The following is a 26587-nucleotide window of genomic DNA, read 5'->3' on the forward strand; positions in this document are numbered from 1 at the left end:
ATGTTGATCAATTGGGCAAGTTGGGCTGAGGAATGGTTAATGGGGTTTAATGCAGATCTCAAACCAGGGCAGGACCTTCATAGTAAATGGCAGGGCTCTGGGGAGTGTTGTAGAGCAGAATGATGTAGGAGTGCTGGTACATAATTCCATGAAACTGGCATCACAGGTGGATAAGGTGGTCTAGAAAGTTTGCGGCACATTGGCCTTCATCAGTCAGCGTATTGAAATGTTGGAATGTTATGTTACAGTGTACAAGATGTTGTTGAGGCTACAGTTGGAGTATTATTTTCAGTTTTGGTCACCCTCCTATAGGAAAGACGTTGTCAAGCTGGAAAGGGTGTAAAGAGGATCTACAAGGATATTGCCAGGACTCGAGGGCCTGAGCTAAAGGGAGAGGTTGGGCAGACTAGGACTTTATTCCTTGGGGTACAGGAGGATGAGGGGTGATCTTATAGGTGCAGAAGGTCCCGAGGGGAAGAGATAGGATATTAAATTTCCTAACGTATCTGCTGAGAAATGCATGGAAGCTTTCATTCCATCATTGTTGTTTAGTTTAGAGATACAGCGCGGAGACAAGCCCAGTGAATCCGCACCGACCAGCGATCCCCTCACACTAACACTGTCCCACACACACTTGGGACAATTTTTACATTGATATCAAGCCAATTAACCTACAAACCTGTACGTCTTTGGAATGTGGGTGGAAACCAAAGATCTCGGAGAAAACCCACGCAAGTGATGGGAGAACGTACAAACTCCGTACAGACAGCACCCGTAGTCGGGATCGAACCCGGGTCTCTGGCGCTGTAAATCAGCAACTCTATCGCTGCATGTGTATGAAGAGTCCAAAGACATAGTATAAACCAACGATGTAACGGCAGGGTCAGTCTTGATCTACTGTGCTGACATCTAAGACTGAGGCATTTGTACTCAAATCCCAAAACTCCACACATGGACGTTAAAATTTGTTATTTCTGAACAGAATCTAACAGAAACAGTTAGCAAAATATTTTCCAATACTTGCATTTCTTTTGCACCATAAATAATGGTTACACATTGCTATTTACGAAGAACAAGTGCCTAATATTAAGGCAGGCAGCTTTACTATCCCCATCCTCAGTATGATCTTGACACTGTTCTCTGCTGTATTTTTTCATTGCCCTCCATCCTTCTGCTGGATTCACATGAATAACCACATATGCTTTCTGATATTGCACAGATATGTCCTTGCTAATGACTTGCACTCTCTAATGTGCCTCTGTGGTCAGTTAACACATAGAAGTCCAATTTCCTTTGGAAACTGAGCTTCAGAGCTCATGCTCAAACAGATTCAAGCCACGAGCACATAATACATCATTCATATCAAAGGAAATCAGAAACATCCCTGGTGTGCACTCATATAGAGCAGTCACATGCACTGGACTCCAGCACGACTGTTCTGTGCATATCATTTACTGAGCTGCATGCCCGAGTTAGATTTTGTTGTACAGAACAGCCAACCGTGATAACATTTTGTAGTACAACAAAATGAAATGATTCTCTACATCTGACATGTTTGATTAGAACCAGCCTTTGAGCTTATGGGAGTTGTATTGATGTGGGGCTGTGCTGTATTATAAATAATATTATATATGACTTGTGACACATAGTATCCGTGTCCGTCGTAACATCTAATACGATTTCAAATGTGTAACAGCATTTGCAATTATTTTGATATTCCCCTGAGATTGGTGATACCAGCTGCAAAGACTGGAAATAATCTCCCATCTTGACATTTGCCAGAGTATTATTTACTGGGTATTATTTGCCAGTGTATAGGAACAAAATGCTGGAGTAACTCTGCTGGACAGGCAGCATCTCTAGAATGGGTGACGTTCCGGGTCGAGACCCTTCTTCAGACTGAGAGTCAGGGGAGAGGGAGACTAGAGATTTGGAAGGGTAAAGGGCCTGTCCCACTTGGCCATCATTTGTGTGTAATTTACGTGACATGATGCACATTATGCGCGCATGGTGCGTGATGACATAGGCAGTGACGCGCGGCGTCGCAGGATTTTGTGATGTACAAAATCTTCGCGCATCATCTGCGTGGCGCACAAATGACGGCCAAGTGGGACAGGCCCTTAAGGTGTGAAAACAACAGATCCAAGCATACGATGCTAAGGAAATATAGAATGGTTCGTTGTTAACTGAGGGGAGGTGACAACGTGGAAAATTATCAGAAAAATTAATCAGGAGAGTGAAACTAGTCGGAGAACTAGGATGGGCGAAGTTTTGGAGAAAGAGGGAAAGCAAGGGCTGCTTGAAGTTAGAGTGATCAATATTTATACCGCTGGGTTGCAAGCTGCTACATGAGGTGCTATTCCTCCAATCTGCGTTGGATTTATATTGAATTTACGTCCAATTTAGAGACTTGCAACTAACGATGGATTTACTCAATGAAAAATTGACGTTCTTTGGATGACTGTACACAGCTCACACATAAAAGGCCTCAAATCAGACACAACATAACCATGCTAACCAGTTAAAGGGATTTATCGCCAGGCAACTGGCAACATATTTCACGGATGTCTCAATCCATGAAAAAAGTTCACTTTATTTCTCAGCTTAATTAGTTATGTAATACTGGAATTGATAACACACCTAGGGTAGCATGGCAGCATAATGGCGTCAGAGACCCAGGTTCAATCCTGACTATGGGTGCTTGTTTGTACATTCGCCCTGTGACCTGTATGGGTTTTCTCAGTGGTCTTTAGTTTCCTCCCACACTCCAAAGACGTACAGGTCTGTAGGTGAATTGGCTTTGTTATAAATGTAAAATGCATTATTCCCTGCCTCAACTACCACCTACCAATGTTACCCCTCTGATTCCTATGAAATCTATTCCCCTTCACCTTAAACCCTTGCTCTCTGGTCCTCGATTCCCCTACTCTATGCATCTACCTGATCTATTCCTCTTTTATTAGTAGCAGCACTCCCAGGTCTCTTTGCACCTCCGATTCCTTAATTCTCGCCTCATACTTTCATACAACTCTCAGGTTCCTGAATAAACCCACATAGCACTAATTGTACCCCAATAACTGGACACAACAGTCCCACTACTGTCATTTGTTTATTTTCTAATTGCGTTTTGTATTCACGTGTTTTTGTAGTCTTTTTTAAATACATTTTATGTACAATGTATAATTTGTATGCCTTTATTCCTACTACCAAAGTGCATGGCTGCACACTTTGCTACTGCATATTGCATCTGCCACATCTGTACATCTTTGGTGCGATTTTGTCATACATTAAAGACAGGCAACATATTTCTTCAATGCTGTATTTATTTTACAATTTCCCTTTATTTGATTCTTGCTATTGCTCCTGCAGGACCCACACTTAAAAAAAAAGCTTACTTTCTTCACATAGAATGAGGCTATTAAATTCATCAAGTATATGTAGTCTCCTGGAGCATTGCCATCAATTCCATTCCACACTTATGTCCCTGCAATCTATCTTGACTCCCATACCCTCAACTCCCCTCTGAATCTCTTGCCATCCACCTGCACCAGGGGTAAATTAAAGTGGCCAGTTAAACTACCACCCAGCACTTCTTCGCGATGACAAGGGAAGCAGACAGCACCAAAGGTCACAATGGAGTAACTGGAGCTCTAATCTTCCGGAAACACCCAGCCCCTCGCAAACTCATGTGCACAGTGAAAAGCTCTTGTTGCGTGCTAACCAGCCAGTGGAAAGACGATACATGATTACAATCGAGCCGTTCACAGTGCACAGATACATGATAAGGGAATAACGTTTAATGCAAGGCAAAACCAGTAAAGTCCAATCAAAGATAGTCTGATGGTAGGATGGTTCAGTTGCCTGATAGCAGCTGGGAAGAAACTGTCTCCAAACTGGAGGTGTGCGTTTTCACACTTTTGCCCGATGGAGGTTTAAATTCTACCTATAGTTTTGCACTTTACATTCATATTCATGCTTTCCTGCTTCATTTGTGGCTAGTTCTCCCATTTTCACGACTCTTCTTGGCTTCATTATACACCTCTTTTTTTATGCTCCACTTCTATTTTCCATCTCCTGAGTTAACCATGGATGAAGTACTGTTTCCATGGAGAGTTTTTATTTCTCAAAAATGGAAACAAAAAACTTCATGGATAAATCTGATGTATTTTTCAAATGTGTGCCATTATCAACTAGCAAACCTTTGATCCCAATTACCCAATCTTCCTTAGCCAAATTGATCCCACGCAATTGGATTGGAATATCACGACTGGTTTCCAACGGAGCTGTGTTGATCTTGAACACAATGTAAAACATTATGTGTTGGAAGGAACTGCAGATGCTGGTTTAAACCGAAGATAAGCACAACATGCTGGAGTAACTCAACGGGGCAGGCAGCATCTCTGGAGAGAAGGAATGGATGACATTTTGGGTCGAGATCCTTCATCAGATTTTATCCCATTTATGTGAAGAATCCTTTTCTATAAATTCATTAATAATCCTTTCCTATTGCACAAGACAGGTAGGTATCAACACAGCCCATTTTGAATTGATTTTGTGAAATATTGTTCTGGTATATGTAATCCGTGCATTTAATGAGGACATCCTCAAAACTTACATTTGCTAGTCCTACAATCTCGATAGTAACATAACAAACTATCAAGGAGGCTAAGGGACTCTCTCTCTCTTGTGTCTGGGGAATTCAATGTCTTTGATCAATGAGCCATGCCAATGAGTTGACTCACGTCACAGTAAGGAACATGTTCGACAAGCAGCGTTGCCTATCCATGTTCTCCAGAGATAGTGCCTGACTAGCTGAGTTTCTCAAGCACTCAGTTTTTTTTTAATCTGTAGGAAGGAACTGCAGATAGTGGTTTACACCGAAGAGAGACACAAAATGCTGAAGTAACTCAGTGGGACAGGCAGCATCTCAGCAGAGAAGGAATGGGTGACGTCTCAACCACAAACATCAACCATTCCTTCTCTCCAGAGATGCTGCCTTTGATACTCCAGTATTGTGTCTACCCTGTTTTTAAGCCTATTAAGGAATCTGTGATCACATCACCCTACATTGCGGTACAAATTATAAAAGTCCAGCAGTCTTTGTCAGTAATGCTAGACAACAAACGTAAAGTTGAGAAGGAGGAGTGTCATAGGATCAGAAATAGGCCATTCGGCCCATCAAGTCTGCTCCACCATTCAATAATGGCTGATCTAGCTCTCCCTCCTAATCCCATTCTCCTGCCTTCTCCCCATAACCTCTGACACCCGTACCAATCAAAAATCTATCTATTTCAGCCTTAAAAATATCAATAGACTTGGCCTCCACAGCCTCCTATGGAAAAAATAGCACAGATTCACCACCCTCTGACTAAATAAATTCCTTCTCATCTTCCTAAAGGAACTTCCTTTAATTCTGAGGCTATGGCCTCTCGTCGTAAACTACCCCACATCCACTCTCACCTTTCACTATTCGGTAAGTTTCAATGAGGTGCCCCCTCATCCTTCTAAACTCCAGTGAGTGCAGGTCCAGTGCATCAAACACTCATCATATATTAACTCACTCATTCCTGGGATCATTCATGTGAACCTCCTTTGGACCCTCTCCAGAGCCAGTACATCCTTCCTCAGATGGGGTGCCTGAAATTGCCCAAAACGGTGGCAGAGGCTGCTAACAATACATTCATGCCCCAGGAGAAGCAAATGGTATGTTAGCATTCATAGCAAAAGGATTTGAGTATAGGAGCAGGGAGGTTCTACTGCAGTTGTACAGGGTCTTGGTGAGACCATACCTGGAGTATTGCGTACAGTTTTGGTCTCCTAATCTGAGGAAAGACATTCTTGCCATAGAGGGAGTACAGAGAAGGTTCACCAGACTGATTCCTGGGATGGCAGGACTTTCATATGAAGAAAGATTGGATAGACTCGGCTTGTACTCGCTAGAATTTAGAAGATTGAGGGGGGATCTTATAGAAACGTACAAAATTCTTACGGGGTTGGACAGGCTAGATGCAGGAAGATTATTCCCGATGTTGGAGAAGTCCAGAACTAGGGATCACAGTTTAATGATAAGAGGGAAGTCTTTTAGGTCCGAGATGAGAAAATCATTTTTTACACAGAGAGTGGTGAATCTGTGGAATTCTCTGCCACAGAAGGTAGTTGAGGCCAGTTCATTGGCTATATTTAAGATGTGGCCCTTGTGGCTAAAGGGATCAGGGTGTATGGAGAGAAGGCAGGGATGGGATACTGAGTTGGATGATCAGCCATGATCATATTGAATGGCGGTGCAGGCTCGAAGGGCCGAATGGCCTACTCCTGCACCTATTTTCTATGTTTCTATGAGACACAAGGAACTGCAGATGCCACATGCATTATGTCCCATTCATCCATTGCCACCCCCCACCCACCCCACCCCCACCCCAACCCCAACCCCCAGAGCACTTTATTTTCCAAATGGCATGTCGAAGTTACGGTCAGAAATAGGCACAACAAATCTATGATCATAAAGTCAGAAGTGAATCAATTTCTTTACAAAAAGTTAGTTCTGTGACAATTCCATTGATTAAACATTTCTCTAATGTAATAAGGTCATATGCAGAATTAGGCCATTCGGCCCATCAAGTCTATTCCGCCATTCAATCATGGCTGATCTATCTCTACCTCCTAACCCCATTCTCCTGCCTTCGCCCCATAACCTCTGACACCCGTACTAATCAAGAATCTACCTTAAATATATCCAATGACTTGGCCTCCGCAGCCTTCTGTGGCAAAGAATTCCACAGATTCACCGCCCTAGGTGTGGTTAACTTTTCACAAAATCAGTTAAAATGCCAGGCTCCACAACTTGGTGATGCTCTAAATATTCCCAGCGTACAAAAGAAATTCTGGAGTTGGCCAAGTCTGAGAATTTTCCTCGGTTAACTTGGGAACAAGTCTTACTCCTCCTCAGTTTCCTCACTGATATATTTATGTTAACAGTACAGTCATGATATTGAAATTTATCTGCCCCTTGAGCAATTATTAAAATATATTATAATTTTTTCAGGCTAGCCAAAGCTAGCTGCAGGGACGGCAAGTATAGGAATAATGCCAGTTCCCCAGGATGAATACATTATAAAAGTGACAGCCGGTGATTAACACAAGAAGTCTTCAATGATACTGCTCCCACATGAGCGGAATAGAAAGTTGATATGATGATTTGGTGAAGTAGGGAATACACATTCATAATAAGAGCAACATCCCCACATATCTCCTGGGTCAAAAGGGTGAATTTACTACTGCTGCAAGAGATTGCACTAAGGGAGTATTTTTGGCAAGCGCCTTTAGATCTTTCAGCAAAGCCTAGCAAACAGCACGACAAACTAGATGTGAAAAGCATAGTTGCAGCTACAAAAAAGGACATGGGCTCAACTGTGTGAGTTTCATAAAGGTTACAGCACACAGAGTCCACTTCATTCACTCAAAGGACTGGAGACATTTCCATTTGCACAACTGCAGACCACTGCCTTCATCAATGGTCCAAGTGAGCAACTCTAAACTGCCTTGATTATAATCTCCTTTGCACACAGATCAGAAGAGTTAGAGGAGGGAGGACTAAAGAACATGCCCTTATGCAATGCCTCTGGATTTCAGTGCGACCCAGTGCAGGCTGCAGCCAAGTGGGATGTAATTGTGTGTAAACTGACTGAGATTACAACAGCAGCATTGCAATGTACAGAAAAGTAGCACACCTCAAAAGCATAACATTGGCTGTAAAAGTATTGGAATACTCTGGGGTCATGAAAAATAATACATAAAAGCTAGACTTTCTTTTGGTGCTGGCACAGTGCCAGCTTGATTAAAATCAATAGGGCCTGCTAAGTATCAGGGTTCCCCGAGACTGCAGACTGGCGGTAACCAACAGCGGATAAAAGGGAGGCCATGTACAGGATGCTAATTATTGTGGGAGCTTTATTCAGACACAGCATAATCTCTGGTCACATTACACGTGCTTCCTTTGACCTCTGACAGAACTGGATACGTGCTTTTTCTGAAATAAGCAATGCCACAGTTTGGTGCAATGGTTCCGTTACCAATGGTTTAAATATACATAAACAGAAAATAATACTTCAAAAATCAATTATAACAATGAGTACAAATGAACATTTTGTTTCTATCCCTTCACTTCTTAAAAAAAGTATTCAGAGATTCATTTTTGGTTCAGTTAAGAGATATAGCGCGGAAACAGGCCCTTCAGCCCACCGAGTCCGCACCGACCAGCGATCCCCACATATTAACACTATCCGACACACACCATGGACAATTTTACAATTATACCAAGCCAATTAACCTACAAACCTGTCAGTCTTTGGAGTGTGGGGGGGAAACCGAAGATCTCCGAGAAAACCCACGTGGTCACGGGAAGAACGTACAAATTCCGTACAGACAGCACCCATAGTCAGAATCGAACCAGGATCTCTGGTGCTGTAAGCGTGTAAGGCAGCGACTTTACCGCTGTGCCACCGTACCACATGTAGCTAAAAGGATTTTCAGTTCTGCTTTGTGTGCAATGAAGGCAAAAAATTGGAAGACTTTATGGTCAGTCCATCCCTTTAGATAAGTCAGCACAATTCAAAATGCACGTTTCAATGATTCATTCTCAGGTAGTATATGGGGCAATTTTGAACATTTTGGCTGCAGCTGTGTTTAATAGACCTGATGGAGACTTGGCAAGATTGAATTACATAAACCTCAGGAAATGACTGAAATAGCACAAAACGGCATAGTGAAACCAGGACCTGCGTTGATGTCTTTGCTAGCAGCAATCCTACAGGTCTCTCAGTGGTTCAATTGCAAATTTCCCTTTCAGTGCACCGTAAAGCAGTAACACTGGAGACATTTCCATTTGCACAACTGCAGACCACTGCCTTCATCAATGGTCCAAGTGAGCAACTCTAAACTGATAGTTCACGTAACACGCAAAATAATTGATTAAATATGAAAAAACACATCTTCACGCAATGTCGAAGGACACAGTTAATTTCTGCTGTTGAGTTTTTCTCAAGTGAAATGCAAAAACTGAAAGGATAATGCATCTCCTTTCTCTTCCGAATAATGGGCCTGTCCCACTTAGGCGATTTTTTAGGCGACTGCCAGCGACTAGGACAATGGACTTCACCAAAGTCAGCACTGGCGACAACCTACGTTAACCTGGCGACAACCTACGACAGCCCAAATTGTCGCCACTGTTGCCAAAAACTTTTCAACACGTTGAAAATGTTTCGGCAGTCGCCTGTAGTCGCCTAAGTGGGACAGGCCCATTACCCCATAATCTTCAACAAGCTGGCCGAGCCAATATATTCAGTTTTAATAGGTAACTGAGGTTTCAACCTGCAAGCTGTCAAAATTAAATCTTAGTACTCGCCTGTTGTTGGATTTACATCTTCACTTGCTCTGGGGAGGGGAGCAGCACTGGTAAACGAAGGTTCACTGGGATGAACAGTCTGTACAAGCTGGTGACTGATATTATGCCTTGCAATCCCTTTCAGATGGAAACACTTGTATTAGATTTCAGTGAATACAAGCACAGTAAATGTTAACTGCACCATATCAATTAAGCATAAACACATACAGAAACAAATCCACAAATTATTACTAGATACTTATACTTGCAGACAAAACAGTTTTGTACACTATGCAAAAATAAAAGTTCTTGCAGATATTTTAATTATTAATGCCCTTGAATTATTTATCAATTCATTCAAAAACAGTACAAAATGCTTCACAGAAATTGTTATTCCACATTATAACAAGGGAACTATCAAGCTTTGAGTCTGAAGAAGGGTCTTGACCCAAAACATCATTTATCCAATTTCTTCAGAGATGCTGCCTGACCCAGTGAGTTACTCCAGTACTTTGTGTCTTGGTTTGGTATAAACCAGCATCTTTTTATTAAACTTTTCTGATTCTGATTTATCATTTATATTAATTTTATATATTTTTTGTTTCCCATCTCTTATTCATTATTTTGCTGCCTGCCATTCTGGAGAGGGCTGGATGGCTGCTGCTAGTTAAATTGGTAGCTGGGGAATCATTTCTTTTTGGATAAGGAAGTGGAAACAGAAGGAGCAAGTGCTTCATTCAGCATATTGCTGTGATTCTATCCACAGAAGTTCATTCAGGAAGACAAGAGGGTTGTAGTGGAAGGAGGCTTTTTCAGTCTGGAGTTCTGTGACCAGTGGCAGTTCCATCGGGATCTGTGCTGGGACCTCTGTCGTATGTACTACGTACAAGATATAAACTGGCTATAGCGTTTCAGGTGCAAAGTGACATTTAAGTAAATACTACCATTTAATAAGGGAGATGAAGTCCCACAAGGCATCAGTCTTGCATTGTAACACCAAAGTTTGCACATCCCAACTTGCACAAAATAAAATAGCGATGTTATGGGAAGTTCAGAAACTTGCAGCCTCTTCATAAGCCCATAAGTGATAGGAGCAGAATTAGGCCATTCAGCCCTTCAGGCCCATTCCACCATTCAATCATGGATGCTCTATCTTCTCCTCTCAACCTCATTCTCCTGCCTTCTCCCCATAACCCCCGTCACACGTACCAATCAGAAATCCATCTACGTCTGCCTTAAAAATATCCATTAAGTTGGCATCCACAGCTTTCTGTGGCAATGAATTCCACAGATTCACCACCCTCTGACTCAAGTAATTCCTCCTCATCTCCTTCCTTTAATTCTGAGGCTATGACCTCTAGTCCTAGACTCTCCAGGAGTGGAAACATTCTCTCCACATCCACTCTATCCAAACCTTTCAATATTCTGTACATTTCTATCTAAGAAATACCTTGAACATATTTGGATTTGCTGTATGAAATCATTTTCTAATGGCATACTGGGTCAGAATTTTACTGATTAAGCAAATTCTCTGGCCTAAAAGTGTTAGTTTTATCTATGAAGATTGTGATTACCACAGGCAATTAGTTATTTCTATTTAAAGTGACCTGAGAATTCCTTTCTTTAATTTGTGAATAAGCTTATTAGATATTTCAACGTCTACTTTAATCTGATGCGTGTGTTCAATCTCTATTTCATTCATGCAAAAGAGTTAATATTTTAGTAAGAAATGCAATTTCTGCTTCTTTGTTTGTATTTGGCCTCTCAGCCAACTGTATTAAAATAATGGGGTGGCTGAGCGCAGCCTCCGCGAGGATTAAAGTCTCACAGAAACCAACATTGGGAAAAGGAAAAGCCATGCCTTGGATTGCTAAATCATTGTGGCGCGCTCTCCTCAAAGTCAGGACTGAACACTACTCATTGAAGAATACATTGAAATGCCCAGACTTGTCAAAGTGGCTAGAATCAAATGAAGAGGGTGGTGAATCTGTGGAATTCTTTGCCACAGGAGGCTGTGGAGGTCAAGTCAATGGATGTTCTTATGGCAGTGATAGAACAGGGGTCATGGGGAGAAGGCAGGAGAATGGGGTTAGGAGGGAGAGATAGATCAGCCATGATTGAATGGTGGAGTACACTTGATGGGCTGAATGGCCTAATTCTGCTCCCATCACATGACCTTATGAGCACACTATTTTTGCTTTACTACGTTTGATGTCTTTAACTGGCATTTTAAAAAAAGGAAACATATAATAATTGTAATGTTACAAAGCTATATATTACTGTTCACAATGATGACCGGCTATGTAACAAGTCATTATGAGCTACATTCCTAGTCCCCAAACTATCAATGTGCTTTTGTATTGTATCTGTTACCTATTATTGGTGTTAAGGTCATGCATTTTATCTGCCACAAAATAAAATTTAATGACTCTTTTGTTAGTTAACATTTCCTACATCCTATTTTCTGGTCCTCGTGCTTCTAGTAAAAAAAAGAAATGTGAGAAATAAAATTGTATTGGTTCCCAGATTTATAGGAAAGGGTGAGGCTGCTGCTTTGGGATACAGAGTTTACTCTGGATTGGAGCCACACCACGCACTTCAACACTGGCCTGTTTTGAGCTCCGGTTTAATGACCCATTAAATGATACCCAACTTGGTGACAGAAGTCATTTTCTTGCTTTTACCTGGAAAACATTTCCAATGAAGCACAAGAGAGTAAAAGAGAAACAATCGTATTTAAATTACCCCCCTCAGGCCATTTCCCAGCAATGAAGTGTAGTCTGTTTAAAATAAAGTACTGATCAGTTCTGCTTAAGACAACAGCCATGGAGAGCTTAAGAAAGTGATTGTTTCCTTCCTTTCCAACAACAGTCTCCATTTGTAGATACAATGGAACTCAAAAACATGAATGCTGATGTCAGTAAAGTCAGGAAACAGGCCCTTCGGCCCAACTTGCCCAATATGTTCCAGCTACACTAGTCCCATCTGCTTGTGTTTGGTCCATATCCCTCCAAACCTGTCCGATCCATGTACTTGTCTAACTGTTTCTTAAACGTTGGGATAGTCCCAGCCTCAACTACCTGCTCTGGCAGCTTGTTCCGTACACCCATCGCCCTTTGTGTGAAAAAGTTACCTCAGATTCCTATTAAATCTCTTCCTGTTAAACCCATGTCCTCTGGTCCTCGATTCACCTACTCTGTGCAAGAGAATCTGTGCATCGACCCGATCTATTCTTTACATCATTTTATACACGTCTGTGAGATCTCCTCTCATCCTCCTGCGCTTCAAGGAATGGAGTCGCAGCTTACTCAACCTCTCCCTTTTGCTCAGAGTCCCTGAGCTGGGAGACCAAAACACTTTACCTTAATATTAGTGAATTGATACCGTTAAATAAGAACTCTTCTGAAATCTTACCTTCATTCAAATCTGCGGGTAGTTGAATGTTATTGTCCACCTCGTCAAAACGAAAACCCAATAATGTCTGTGGTTGTTTGTTTGGCACCGAATTATCATCGTCCTTGATAGCAATAGGGGGTTGCCTTGTGACACTGAATTTAACGGTTGGAAACACAGGTTGTGTGGCTTCCTCCTTGTTTTCCATCTTCTCTTCGATCACTTTCTTCTTCGAGGTCCGTTCTCGTTGAAATTGTTCTGCTCGCCGTGTACTTTTCATTTTCTTTCTAGGCAGCGTAGGTTGGATTGTCGTTTCTGTTGAGGTTGCAGTGATGACTTGAGGCTCTGTCGTGGTATACAACCCATTGCGGGGCATAATAGGCACCAAATTGTCCAATTCCATTTCATCATCAGTGCCCGAGCTTTTCATGTTGTGTCTTCGTTGCCCTCTGTTAAATGGTTTGTTTTCTTTGGACTGTTTCGGGTCTTCCTTATGGAAGTGCTCATTCCCCAAAGGCTCCTGGTCGAAGATGTGTTGACCATCGTAATGCTGCGCGGGCTCTTCATTTTCACTGGTCACTGGATAGACCGACTTCAGTTCCTGAGTGGCATCACAGTTGGGTAGAGTGTAGCATAATAAATCGCCACCAGAATTGCCACAATGGCACATTTTGCAGGGATGCATGCGGAACGTATGACCCGCCATGTATTTCTGGCCCTCGTGAAGGCAGCCCACCTTTGCGCACTGTTGACAGCCTTCAGCTGGTTCCATCACCTCAATGCAGTTCTGTGGCAACTCCGGACAAGGGATAAAATAACAACCTATTATGCCTCCTCCACTGGGACATGCGCACTCAGTGCTCCCAAAATCAACAAAATAGGACGATCCTTCAGGCACTTTGCCATCCCTGAAGCCAGCATTAACGCAGTCATAATACTGGTAGCCCTCACAGGCACAACCATGTTGCACGCAAGAAGAGCAACAAGCTCCAGGCTCCAGCACCTCCTCAAAGCAGAATTCAAGCAAAGGGCAAGTCACACCTGTACAGTCCTTCTGGCCGAGACATCTGCCATATAAAATCAGCAGGCAGATCCAAATCCTGAGATCCAACACGGCAAATACTATCTCCTTTCTCTGCGTAGCCATAGTCTTGCAGAGATCTCGCAGATGAGCAGAAGCAGCTTTGGTTTCAGTTTCAGGAAAAGATTTCCACTGAAAAAAAAGTCCAGGTCCAGCTCGGATGGTAGATTAATTCTCCTTCCTCCTCCTCTTCTTCTTAAACCTCAGAATAATAAAAGAAAAGACTGATTGAAACTTTCTGTGCAAAACAGGAAAAACGCACAAATACTTGGGGTAAGACCCAAACCATTAGTTCATACAATTGAAACCAATGGAGTGGAGTCCATTACCAGAACCTCAGGGATTGCCTCAAAGTATGAACCTCTTGGCAACTTTCAACTGCACATAAATCAACATTTTATTCATATCTTACAGGATCACTTCCACTTGGTGCATGGTAACAAAATTGCTCTCATTAGCTGTTTATTCCACATGGAACAACACTTGTATCATTAAAGTTATTTTTCTGTGGGTTTGAATGAGCAATGCCTTAATCAATTTCAAAAAGAAACATAAACCTTCTTAAAAGTGAAAAGTAAATGTTTTAACAAATTTAAAGGGAATAATTTTCAATTCCTATATTGTTACTTCAGGCCACAGACATAAGAATTGTTTTTAAATTATTCCAGCTGTTACTGCATACGTTGTCTCTTTCTGTACAATGCCTGGACATGGATGAAAGCGATTCTTTGACTTGTATACGCTTTTAACTGAAATTGTTCCATTAGTATGCTTTCAATATTTTTAATATGCATAACATAGCACTCCGATATGCATCCATCTCATTTACTAAGCCTTTGAGTTTTATGGCAGGGTTTGTGGGAGAAATTAAATTAAAACTTGGAAGTTTTATATTTTTATACAATCATTTAGAGATTCAAATCTACTTTACAAGTAGAAAATGCTGAAAATAGACACTTGGCTGTGACAAGAGTCAATCTGCCTGAATAATACAATCCCATCACTTTGTTTAAGAAGGAACTGCAGATGCTGGAAAATCAAAAGTGCTGGAGAAACTCAGCGGGTGAGGCAGCATCTATGGAGCGAAGGAAATAGGCAACGTTTCGGGCTGAAACCCTTCTTCAGACTGAAGAAGGGTTTCGGCCCGAAACGTTACCCATTTCCTTCGCTCCACAGATGCTGCCTCACCCGCTGAGTTTCTCCATTCCATCACTTTGTTCTCTTGCTGACAAGCCTGCCATGTTTACCCAATATTTCTTCTTCTTTCCAGATACCCAGCGTTTATCGTTTTGCAAAGTTGTGTGATTTAAAAATTAACCAATATAGTTCCAATTACATAATTGCCAATCATCATCATTTTTTTAATAAAGTAATGAAAACTTCCAAATTCACAATTAACAGCTATCATAAATGCTTATAGCATAATCATAACTACTAATTAAAGTATCAGCAAACATCAAACGTGTTTATTGCTGAGCTGTAATTGTTATTATCAACAGCAATCTGAAAATGCACAAGAAATGTTGATATATTACAACATCAAAAATAAAATTATTTAATCACTCTGATGTTTATCTACCTTTAAAATGCTATTTTTATTCAGTACATATTGATGTAGTTCAAAATTATTCACATGACCTTTGACTTATAGGATAGTCTTTTTCACTTATTATTATACTTATTCTTAATTATTAAGAATTCAAGGTTTAAGGTGAAGGAGAAAAGATCGAACAGAAATGAGGGGTAACTTTTTCACACAAAGGGTGGTGGGTGTATGGAACAAGCTGCCAGGGGAGATAGTTGAGGCAGGGACTATCCCAACATTTAAGAAACAGTCAGACATGTACAAGGATAGAAACATAGAAAAATAGGTGCAGGAGCAGGCCATTCAGCCCTTCCAGCCAGCACCGCCATTCAAAATGATCATGACTGATCATCTAAAATCAGGACAGGTTTGGAGGAATATGGAGCAATGAGGTAGGTGGGACTAGGGTAGCTGGGACATGTTGGCCGGTGTGGGCAAGTTGGGCCGAAGGGCCTGTTTCCACGCTGTATCACTCTATGACTCTAATCACTCAGAATAATCATTTGGTTTTATTGTAATTTATATATCAGTAAATTTAAATTAAAGTCTTCTGAACGTGTTTAAGAGAGATGGCAGCATAGTTTGACGTTAACATTGTCACCAGTGTCAGCATAATCACAAGCATCTAATGCAACCATCATTAAAAAAACATCCTTAGGTTTCATTGCGAAATGCCGGAATCCCGGGTTGAACGTCAACTATTGAACACCTCTGCGGTCCTTTGAAGACTGGACGATCGTTTCACTGAACACCATCGCTCAGTCCACCTAAACCTACCAGATCTCCCGGTTGCCAAACACTTTAACTCCCCCTCCCATTCCCACACTGACCTTTCTGTCCTGGGCCTCCTCCATTGCCAGAGTGAGGCCAAACGTAAATTGGAGGAACAGCACCTCAAATTTCATTTGGGCAGCTTACAGCCCAGCGGTATGAACATTGATATCTCTAACTTCAAGTAACCCTTGCATCCCATCTCTCTCCGTCCCTCCCCCACCCTAGTCATTGTACTCGTTTCAGTGTTGTCCTGGTGTGTTTCGTTATCGGTATAACTCGCTTTCACCTAGCCCACAGGCAACAATGGACCGTTTCCTTGATTGTTATTACTTTTTGCATATGTTTATTCATTTGTTCTACATCTCTCTCTCCCTCTCTCTCTCTCTCTCTCTCTCTCTCTCCCCATAAACACAGTCCATATTTCTAGTTTCCCTTTTCCCTGGTTCTCAGTCTGAAGAAAGATCTCAGCCTGGAACGCCACCTGATGGATGATTCCGTTGCCTGATAACAGCTGGGAAGAAACTGTCCCTGAATCTGGAGGTGTGCGTTTCCACACTTCTATACTTTTGCCTGATGGGAGAGGGGAGAAGAGGGAATGTCCAGGGTTCGACTCATTCATGACTATGCTGCTGGCCTTGCCAAGGCAGCGTGAGGTGTAAATGGAATCAATAGAAGGGAGGTTGGTGTGTATCATGGCCTGGCCTGTGTCACAATTCTCTGCAATCTCTTACAGTCTTGGTTGGAGCTGTTCCCAAACCAAGCTGTGATACATCCTAATAAAATACTTTCTCTGGTGCATCTGTAAGAAGGAACTACAGATGCTGGTTTACACAGAAGATGGACACAAAATACAGGAGTAACTCAGCAGGACAGGCAGCATCTCTGGGTAGAAGGAATAAGTGATGTTTCGGGTCGAGACCCTTCCAGTCCAAACCGTGACCCATTCCTTCTATCCAGAGATACTACCTGTCCCACTGAGTAATTCCAATATGTTATAAACTAGCATCTGCAGTTCCTTCCTATGCGATGAGACTGTTACATGCTTTCATCAGCCTGACAAATAAAGAAATCACTTTCAAAATGAATTGTGTAGAATTAATTGTTTCAGGTGAAACATCAATTCTCCACAGGTACACAAAAATGCTGGAGAAACTCAGCGGGTGCAGCAGCATCTATGGAGCAAACGTTGCCTATTTCCTTCACTCCATAGATGCTGCTGCACCCGCTGATTCTCCAGCATTTTTGTGTTTCCTTCGCTCCATAGATGCTGCTGCACCCGCTGAGTTTCTCCAACATTTTTGTGTACCTTCGATTTTCCAGCATCTGCAGTTCCTTCTTAAACAATTCTCCACAGGTGCTGCCTACCCTGCTGAATATTTACAGTATTTTTTTGCTTTTACTTCAAAAAACGATCACTATTATATTCTGCAAGAAATCATGCAAGGCAGCAAGTAAATGTTCACTGAACAATTACAGAGATTGTTGGAGATTACTCTCTCATTCAAGAGAGTAATTTAAAATAGTTCGACTGTTTATAGAAACCACACCTTAATGCGCGCACAATTAAATCCCAAATACAATTACTGAATACAATCAGTTTCCAGCATTCAAACAATAAGCTCCAAGTCACAATTTAGGATTACCTCATGGCTGTGTATTTTGATAAGATTTGGGAAAATAACACAGGAACAGAACTAACATTCCTGCCTTTGGCAATGATTTGGTTTATTAATGCATCAATCACAGAGGGGACCTTAATTTCACAAACGTTTACTGTGAACGTTCTTATAAGGATATCACACAATGATTGCTTCCAGTAATGTGAATTCTAATCCAAATCCTCAATAAGAAACTGAAACAGGGATCCCAACAAATGGGGCTTTATTAAGTTTGTAGAAAGGAACTGCAGATGCTGGTTTACACCAAAGATAGACACAAAAAGCTGGAGTAACTCAATGGGACAGGCTGCAGATCTGGAGAGAAGGAATGGGTGACATTTCAGGTCAAGACCCTTCTTCAGACTCGGTTTTTTCATAGAAACATAGAAAATAGGTGCAGGAGTAGGCCATTCGGCCCTTCGAGCCAGTGCCGCTATTCAATATGATCATGGTTGACCAAAATCAGTACCCTGTTCCTGCTTTCTCCCCATACCCCTTGATTCCGTTAGCCTTAAAAGCCCATACAGTATCTATAAAGAGCTATTTTTTTCAGACAGGTTTCGTTTGGGGTTTGGGTTCTGCGGCTGCCATTACACTGACCATCCCCTGGCCAAAGCTAAATGTGCCCTTCCTTCCCCTCCTGCTCTCTGCAAGTGCTGTAGCAGATCAGAAATGCATATGATCCAGACAAGTCACATTGACAGTAAACTGTGAAAGTGAGAGAAAAAACAAGTACATCTTCACTCGGAGGATGCGGAACCCTTGCATGGAGGGCAGGAGCCAAATCTACTGATTTATAGCACAAGATGTTTTATAGAAATTGCACCAAGTAACTTTATGGCTCACATTTTAAAAACTAATTTAATTTTTTCCTCAATTTGCAACCAAATCCTATAAATTCAAGATTATATGATCTTTCCTTTGTATAACACAATTTACCTCCTGCATCTCAAGTAAACATTCCTGGTTAAATTCAATACAGTCTAACAGTTAAGTAAATAACTCAACATTGGGAAATTCGAGCATTTAATTAGATGGCTTTCTGGCAGTGCCCACATGGAACTGCTTTGCTTCAGTCCAACACTTAACAATATCTTTCAAACTTTTATCGTCAGCATAATTTTGTAAAACTGAATTTTTCATAAAATACAGAGGTACCTTATAATCCCCTCAGAGATTGTTAGCAGCACAAACTGAAATAAAATCTTAAAGCAAGTTGGGCAAAATGTTATTTCACATTTACATGTAAAATGAGTTGATTAAAAATCACCCAATATCATACAATTTAAAAGACACTTCATGCAACCGGTCTTTTGTGGTGCCCAGTTTTCTATCATTCCCAAGATAGAGGGAGTTATTCCTTTATTCCCCCATACAATGCAAAGATGTGTGTTTTCAAAATCCAGTCTCAGGAAGGCAAAGACTGCATCGAGTAAAGTGAAACCCGGGCAGTCAAAAGTGCCATGACTATGGTGGAGTTTGTACCTCCTGTGATGTGTGAGCAAGCTGTTTAGAATTTCAAAGAAGCAGAGTTGTTATCAGTCCAGAGGGACTGGAGTTTAATCGGAAGCAATGTTTCTGCATGGTCACTCTGTCTGCACCGTGTAGATTGAAACCAGATACTGCCATTAAAGATTACAATGACTTTCTCATTAACACACACTGGGTGCTAGTTCTCCCAGAGGTGTTGTTTAAACACAGCCCATGACAAATAAGGCAAAGAGAAAAAAATCTCCCTCTAAACTGGGGAAGCTGCAAAGTTAGCCTCTACATAATAGTCTCCAATTCCTTAGAAAGACTAACTCTTAGGTGATTTAGAAAGCGGACTCCATGATTTAAGTTAGTACAACTTAAAGCTGCAACAGATTGTTTTTTTTTTACACACACACAGACAGGATTGTTTGGCAGTTTCAAGACTTGTGCAATCAAATCAAAGCACAATGCGTTTTGCAAACCCTACAGAAAATGCAAGGTTCCAACATAGTTAAATAAACATTCTTTACCCTTTTAAATCTCCTGCCCTACAGAAGTGCATGAGCCAGATCAACTTCTGCAAGCTGCAGCTTTAAATCACAGCTGAAAACTTTCATTAGACACCACCATTCTGCTCCCTCAAATGCAACACCGCTGATTTCATTCCTTTAACTTTTATATCTGAGCAGTTCATGAAACTCTCTTTAAAAAAGAGCCCTTCAGCATAAAAGCAAGACTTACCCGTTCCAGTAGCTTCTGCTGTACACACAGCATGGAAACCTTGACGTGTTGTAACAGGGTGGGACCAACTCCTCAATCTCAACTGACCAACAGCAAGGGATATTTGCTCAACCTGAAACCAAAGAGGTTGCCCATCAATCACAGTTGCTTACCTCATATGCCGACCTGCTGTCAGACTCTTTTAATCCTCCTCACCCCAACAAATTATCTATCTCTGAGACTTTTCTATGAGCACAACCCCCCCCCAGTAAACTGCTTCCCCTCACTTTCAAATCTCTCTATGGCCAAGCAGACCCCATGGATTACATGATGTCATGAGTGTTTCTAATATTCTAATCCAGTAATATTTGCCATGACCTATATATCAGACCCTGGAACAGGAAGCTAATGAAATTATTATTTTTTTACATCTAGATTCTCCTGGAGTTCTCACTTTTAGAATTCCAATCATATAAACCACCCCCCCCCCCCCCCCAAATTTGAACAGCAATACTTCCCTCAAATGGGCAAGTTTTAAAAATATTTTAAATATTAAAGAGAGAAAATAAGTCCAGACCACAGGTGAAAATAGACAGGAAAGGAAATGGTTAAAGTTCTGATTTATTGCAATGAATGAAATAAAACATATTGCTGTTACAACAGGCAAAGAAAAATTACAGTTCTACAAAGCTTCACTATTTAGCTTAATAACCTCTTACCACTATTTCAAATCTTGTGTACTTTAATCCATCTGTTGGTCCAAATAAAATATTTGAAAATGTTATTCTATCCCGATTCTCGGGGACCAATTATGTGCTGAGAGTCTTTTGGAATGCAGGGTCCCCACAGACAGTCAGCAACAATATCGCAGATGGTCGGCAAGCAATCACTTCTCCGAGTGCTGAATTGTAGTTCAGCGAGATTAGAAGGAAACTTCTAAATTAGTCTCAGATGCCCCTCCACCACACTGCTGGAGGTTGGCGCTTCTGATCAACATTTCCTCAACATTGGCAAATTGTATGAAACCTGTAAAACGAAATGACAAACTTTATTTTATACAGAAAATGTTACTCGGTCTATAATGTTAAATGACTCAAGAACAGGGAACCATGCTAACTATGGCACTACGTGTATGAAAAGATACACTGACATCACATACTGAGACTAACTTTACATTCAAACTGTGCAGCTGCCAATTTTACATGCTATCAGACAAGTGAGATATGTTGAGTAGAACTGAAATCTCCGGTAAAAAATATCTATATTGCTGTGAATATATTTTAAGCATTCTATTTAAAATTTAATATTTTGCTGGGTTATCATGATTCATAAACTGTATCTTTGTAATACTGTCGCACTGAGTCAGTGAAATCATAATTAATTTGCCAAATGTTTTGTAAGGCATGCAGTTAAAGAATTCTGATTCAAAGTATTCAATCCATTGCCTCATTTGAATGGTAGTTTCGTCTAGGTCCCAGGTCACCCACCTGAATCACAGATGCAAAGACTTGTGATTCAGGGGACACTCAGGAGGTGTGGGTCATCATTGGTTTGAAAGGCTAAAGTATCTTTATTTATGCCTTTCGCTGTAAGTAATCCTGAGGTAGAACATAAACCTCAGCCAGAATATAAAAAAAACCCAGAGAATGATAAACAGAGCAGATGCCATTTTAAAAGGAAATAGTGTGCTTTGTGTAGTATCTACTGTTGACACGATCGAAGCTGTTACTTGCAATGGGTCTTGATGGCTTTCCCAGTGAGCTGTTACACGGGTGCCCTGATCATAGATCGGAGAACATAGAGCAGTACAGGTCAGGAAGAGGCCCTTTGGCCCACAATGTTTGCACTGAACGTATTGCCAAGTTAAACCAGCATCCACTGCCCGCATACGAACAGCAAGAAATTGCAGCAAATTGTGGACGCAGCCCAGACCATCACATAAACCAACCTCCCTTCCATTGACTCCATTTATACGTCATGCTGCCTCGGCAAGGCCAGCAGCATAATCAAGGATGAGTCGCACCCTCTTCTCCCCTCTCCCATCGGGCAAAAGGTCCAGAAGTGTGAGAACGCACGCCTCCAGATTCAGGGACAGTTTCTTCCCAGCTGTTATCAGACAACTGAACCATCCTACCACAACTGGAGAGCAGTCCTGAATTACTATCTACCTCATTGGCGACCCTCAGACTATCTTTGATCAGACTTTGCGGAGTCAGGGGATATGGGGAGAAGGCAGGAACGGGGTACTGATTGTGAATGATCAGCCATGATCCCATTGAATGGCGGTGCTGGCTCAAAGGGCCGAATGGTCTACTCCTGCACCTATTGTCTATTGTCTAAATGGATCGACTGTAATCATGTATTGTCTTTCTGCTGAAGATAGTTACAAAAAGCTGGAGTAACTCAGCAGGACAGGCAGCATCTCTGGAGAGAATGAATGGGTGACGTTTCGGGTCGAAGGGGCTCTCCAGAGATGCTGCCTGTCCCGCTGAGCTACTCCAGATTTTTGTGTCAAACTTCGGTTTAAACCCGCATCTGCAGTTCCTTCTTACACATTGTCTTTCTGCTGACTGGATATCAAGCAACAAAAGCTTTTAACTGTACCTCAGTACACATGACAATAAACTAAACTGAACTGATGAACCATATCCCTCCATTCCCAGTATGTCCATGTACTTATCTGAAAGCCTCGTATATGTCTCTACCGGATTTGCCTCCACCACCACTCCTGGCAGTGCGCTCCAGCTATCCACCACACCCTGGGTAAAATCCTCAAAGCATCAAAGGTACGAGGTTCAGATACCAGTGGTGGATAGCTGGAACACACTGCTAGAACAACAGAGAAAACGCAGGAAGAACTCAGCAGGTCAAGCAGCAAAGACAGACACAAAATGCTGGAGTAACTCAGCGGGCCAGGCAGCATTTCTAGAGAGAAGGAATGGGTGATGTTTCGGGTCGAGACCCTTCTTCAGACTGTCAGGGGAGAGGGAGACATGGAAGGGTAAGGTGTGAAAATGGGAGATCAAAGGGTATGTGGATCAAGGGAAATGTAGAATAGATCATTGTTAGCTTGGGGAAGCTGACAACGAGGCATACAAAGATAAAATTTAATCAGGAGGACAGTCAAACTAGTCGGAAAACAAGGATGGGGAGAGATGGAGAGAGAGGATGGAGGGTTACTTGAAGTTAGAGAAGTCAATATTCATACCACTGGGGTGCAAACTGTTTAAGTGAAATATGAGGTGTTGTTCCTCCAATTTGCGCTGGGCCCCACTCTGACAGTGGAGGAGGCCCAGGACAGAAAGGTCAGTGCGGGAATGGGAGGGGGAGGTAAAGTGTTCAGCAACCGGGAGATCAGATAGGTCTAGGCGGAATAAGCGGAGGTGTTCAACAAAATGATCGCTGAGCCTGGGCTTGGTCTCGCCGATATACTGGAGCAACTGTAGACAACTATAACAGGCAACAATTGTGGAGGCAAAGGGTATAAATGGATGAATGTGGATGAGATTCTGCATCGGGACTGAAAGGGAACAGGAACGTCTGCCAGTGTGAAGCAGAACATTGGTGGGGAGTTTAGAGGCCGGTAGGTGACAAGTGGAACCTGGTGGAGAGAGGCTGATGGAACCAGTTGAGGGAAGGGTATAAGAGAGATGAACAAAGGAAGAAGAAAAGGGAGAAAACTTGGACAGAGTGGATGTGGAGAGGATGTTTCCACTAGTGGGAGAGTCTCAGAATAAAAAGGCGTTCTTTTAGGAAGGAGATGAGGAGGAATTCATTGCCACCGAAGGCTGTGGAGGCCAAGTCAATGGATATTTTTAAGGCAGATAGATAGATTCTTAATTAATGCGGGTGTCAGGTGTTATGGGGAGAATCAATCAATCAATCAACGTTTATTGTCATCTTGCAAGCAACAGTTGTACAGTGCAAAATGAAAAGACGTTTCCCAGGGAATAGCGGAGCATCGCACATGAAATTTAAAACATTTCACACATAATACTAAAAACAATCCAGTCCCTGATGGAACTGTATAAATAGGTAAAAGCAGGTAAAACACAACGTTAAAATACAATAAACCAATCATAAAAATGTCCGGGGCAGCTGATTTGAGTGGCCAGTGCCAGTTATTAAAGTGCCCGTGCCAGCCGCAGAATCAAGTGACTGTGAGTACAGAGTGACTGTTTAGCAGCCTCACAGCCTGTGGTAGGAAGCTGTTTAGCAGTCTTGTAGTCCGGGCTTTGATGCTTCGATATCTCTTGCCTGATGGCAGGAGATCCAGGTGTATGTGGAGGGGATGCAGTTTGTCCTTAGCAATTCTCTGAGCTTTTTTCAGACAGCGGCTCTGGAACAGTTCTTGTACCGAGGGTAGGGAGACGCCAATGATCCTCTCTGCTCCCCTCACTACCCTCTGCAGAGCCTTCCTGTCCGAGCAGTTGCAGGTGGAGTACCACGTATTTATGCAGTACGTGAGTACAGACTCCACCGTACCCCTGTAGAAAGTCCTGAGGATGTTGGTGGGGAGTGAGGCCTGTTTTAGTTTCCTCAGGAAGTGCAGTCGCTGATGGACCCGTTTGACGGTCCCAGTGGTGTTCCTGGACCAGGTGAGGCTGTCTGTAATTTGCACACCGAGGAACTTTATGCTCTCCACTCTCTCCACTGTGGTGCCACTGATGTTGAGGGGTGTATGCTTTGGCTGCGCCCTCCTGAAGTCGACAACCATCTCCTTCATTTTGTCGACATTTAATTCTAGATTATTTTTGCCGCACCAGTCCACTAGTTGTTTTACTTCCTCCCTGTACATTGATTCGTCATCTCCGCTGATGAGTCCCACCACTGTTGTGTCATCTGCAAATTTTATGATCTTATTGTCCCTGAATCTGGCAGCACAGTCATGTGTGAGCAGTGTGAACAACAGCGGGCTGAGCACACAGCCTTGAGGGGAGCCGGTGCTCAGCGTGATCGAGCCTGAAGTGTTCTTGCCAACACGGACTGACTGCGGTCTCTCTGTCAGAAAGTCCAAGATCCAGTGACACAGGGTGGTGTTGAGGCCCAGCAGGGTTAGTTTCTCCACAAGTCTCTGTGGGATGATGGTGTTAAACGCTGAGCTGAAGTCAATGTACAGGATTCTGGCGTATGTGTTTTGGATTTCCAGATGCGTGAGTACTGTGTGCAGCGTGGTAGAGATGGCATCCTCTGTAGAACGGTTGGGGCGATAGGCAAACTGGAGGGGGTCTAACGATGAGGGGAGGCTGGCAGTAATGTGGGGTTTCACCAGGCGTTCAAAACACTTCATTATTATTGGGGTCAGGGCGACAGGGCAGTAGTCATTTAGGCAGGCAACCACTGGTTTCTTCGCTATGGGGATTATCGTGGAAGTTTTGAGGCATGTGGGGACAATGGATTGACTAAGGGAGATGTTAAAGACGTCTGTTAGCACATCTGCTAACTCCTCAGCACATTCCTTGAGCACACGTCCTGGGATGTTGTCGGGTCCGACTGCTTTCCACGGGTTGATCTTAGACAGGATTCTCCGTGTGTCCATTGAGTCTATGGTCGGTTTGTAAGCAGGGGCTGGCTCTCCCCTTGGGTGTGCTGTTTGCTGCATCAAAACGTGCAAATAAGTTGTTCAGTTCATCTGGGAGAGAAGTGTCCGTGTCAGTTACCTGCTGCCTTGCCTTGTACCCCGTCAATGTTTGGATTCCCTTCCACATCCTCCTGGTGCCTCCTGTGTCACAGAGGTGTCCCTGGATTTTCCCCGCGTAGGCACGTTTCGCTGCCTGATTCCTTTTTCCAGTGCAGTCCTGGTAGATCGAAGAGCGGCTGTGTTACCGGCTCTGTAGGCTGCATCACGAGCCCTCAGCAGCGAGCGCACCTCTGCTGTCATCCATGGCTTTTCGTTTCCACGTGCAGTGAAGGTTTTCATGATAGTGACATCCTCGGTGCACTTGGCAATGTAGCTGGTTACAGTCTCTGCGTACTCCTCGATGTTGATGAGGTCATCATAGGATGCTGCTGTCCTGAACACATCCCAGTCAGTGTGCAGGAAGCAATCCTGCAGTGCTGAGGCTGCTCCCTCTGGCCAGACCCTGGTGTGTTTTCTCTCCGCTCTGACTTGTTTTTGCAGAGGTCTGTAGGCTGGTGTTAAATACACTGAAATGTGGTCCGAGTGGCCCAGGTGAGGGCGTGGGGCTGCCTTGTAAGCCTCTGGGGTGTTGGTGTAAACCAAGTCCAAGATGTTCTCTCCCCTGGTCTCAAAATCCACATATTGCTTGAATTTTGGGAGCACAGTCTTAAGGCTGGTGTGATTAAAATCCCCAGCCACCACAATGAAGCTATCAGGATATTTGGTCTGGAACTCACTGATGGCGTCATGCAGAGCTCCCAGTGCTTCGTTGGCCTTAGAATTTACATTAGCACTTGGAGCAACATATACAGCCACAACAAAAACAACGGAGAATTCCCTCGGCAGGTAGAAAGGCCGACATTTCACGATGAGGAATTCTATCAGCGGAGAGCAGTGTTTCCCG

At 42.6% G+C, this 26587-nt stretch overlaps 1 protein-coding gene across 3 annotated transcripts in view; it reads right to left on the minus strand.

Annotated features, from left to right (window-relative positions):
- Nucleotides 1-20926, minus strand: part of fbln2 (fibulin 2) — a 224809-nt gene extending 203883 nt beyond the window's left edge. Inside the window, exons 1-4 of one of the 3 annotated variants that reach the window (XM_033037199.1) lie at nt 20783-20926; nt 20085-20196; nt 12794-14055; nt 9401-9517 (exon numbers count right to left, since the gene is read on the minus strand). In XM_033037199.1, the coding sequence (XP_032893090.1) occupies nt 9401-9517; nt 12794-13919 (1243 nt within the window). In that variant the 5' untranslated portion in view covers nt 13920-14055; nt 20085-20196; nt 20783-20926. Of the gene's footprint in view, nt 1-9400; nt 9518-12793; nt 14056-20084; nt 20197-20236; nt 20369-20782 lie in introns of those variants that run through there. The other 2 variants (XM_033037197.1, XM_033037198.1) reach the window with 2 other exon arrangements.
- Between the last annotated feature and the right edge of the window lie 5661 nt (nt 20927-26587).

This window comes from Amblyraja radiata, chromosome 18 (genome assembly GCF_010909765.2).
Source record: "Amblyraja radiata isolate CabotCenter1 chromosome 18, sAmbRad1.1.pri, whole genome shotgun sequence".
Taxonomy (NCBI): domain Eukaryota; kingdom Metazoa; phylum Chordata; class Chondrichthyes; order Rajiformes; family Rajidae; genus Amblyraja; species Amblyraja radiata.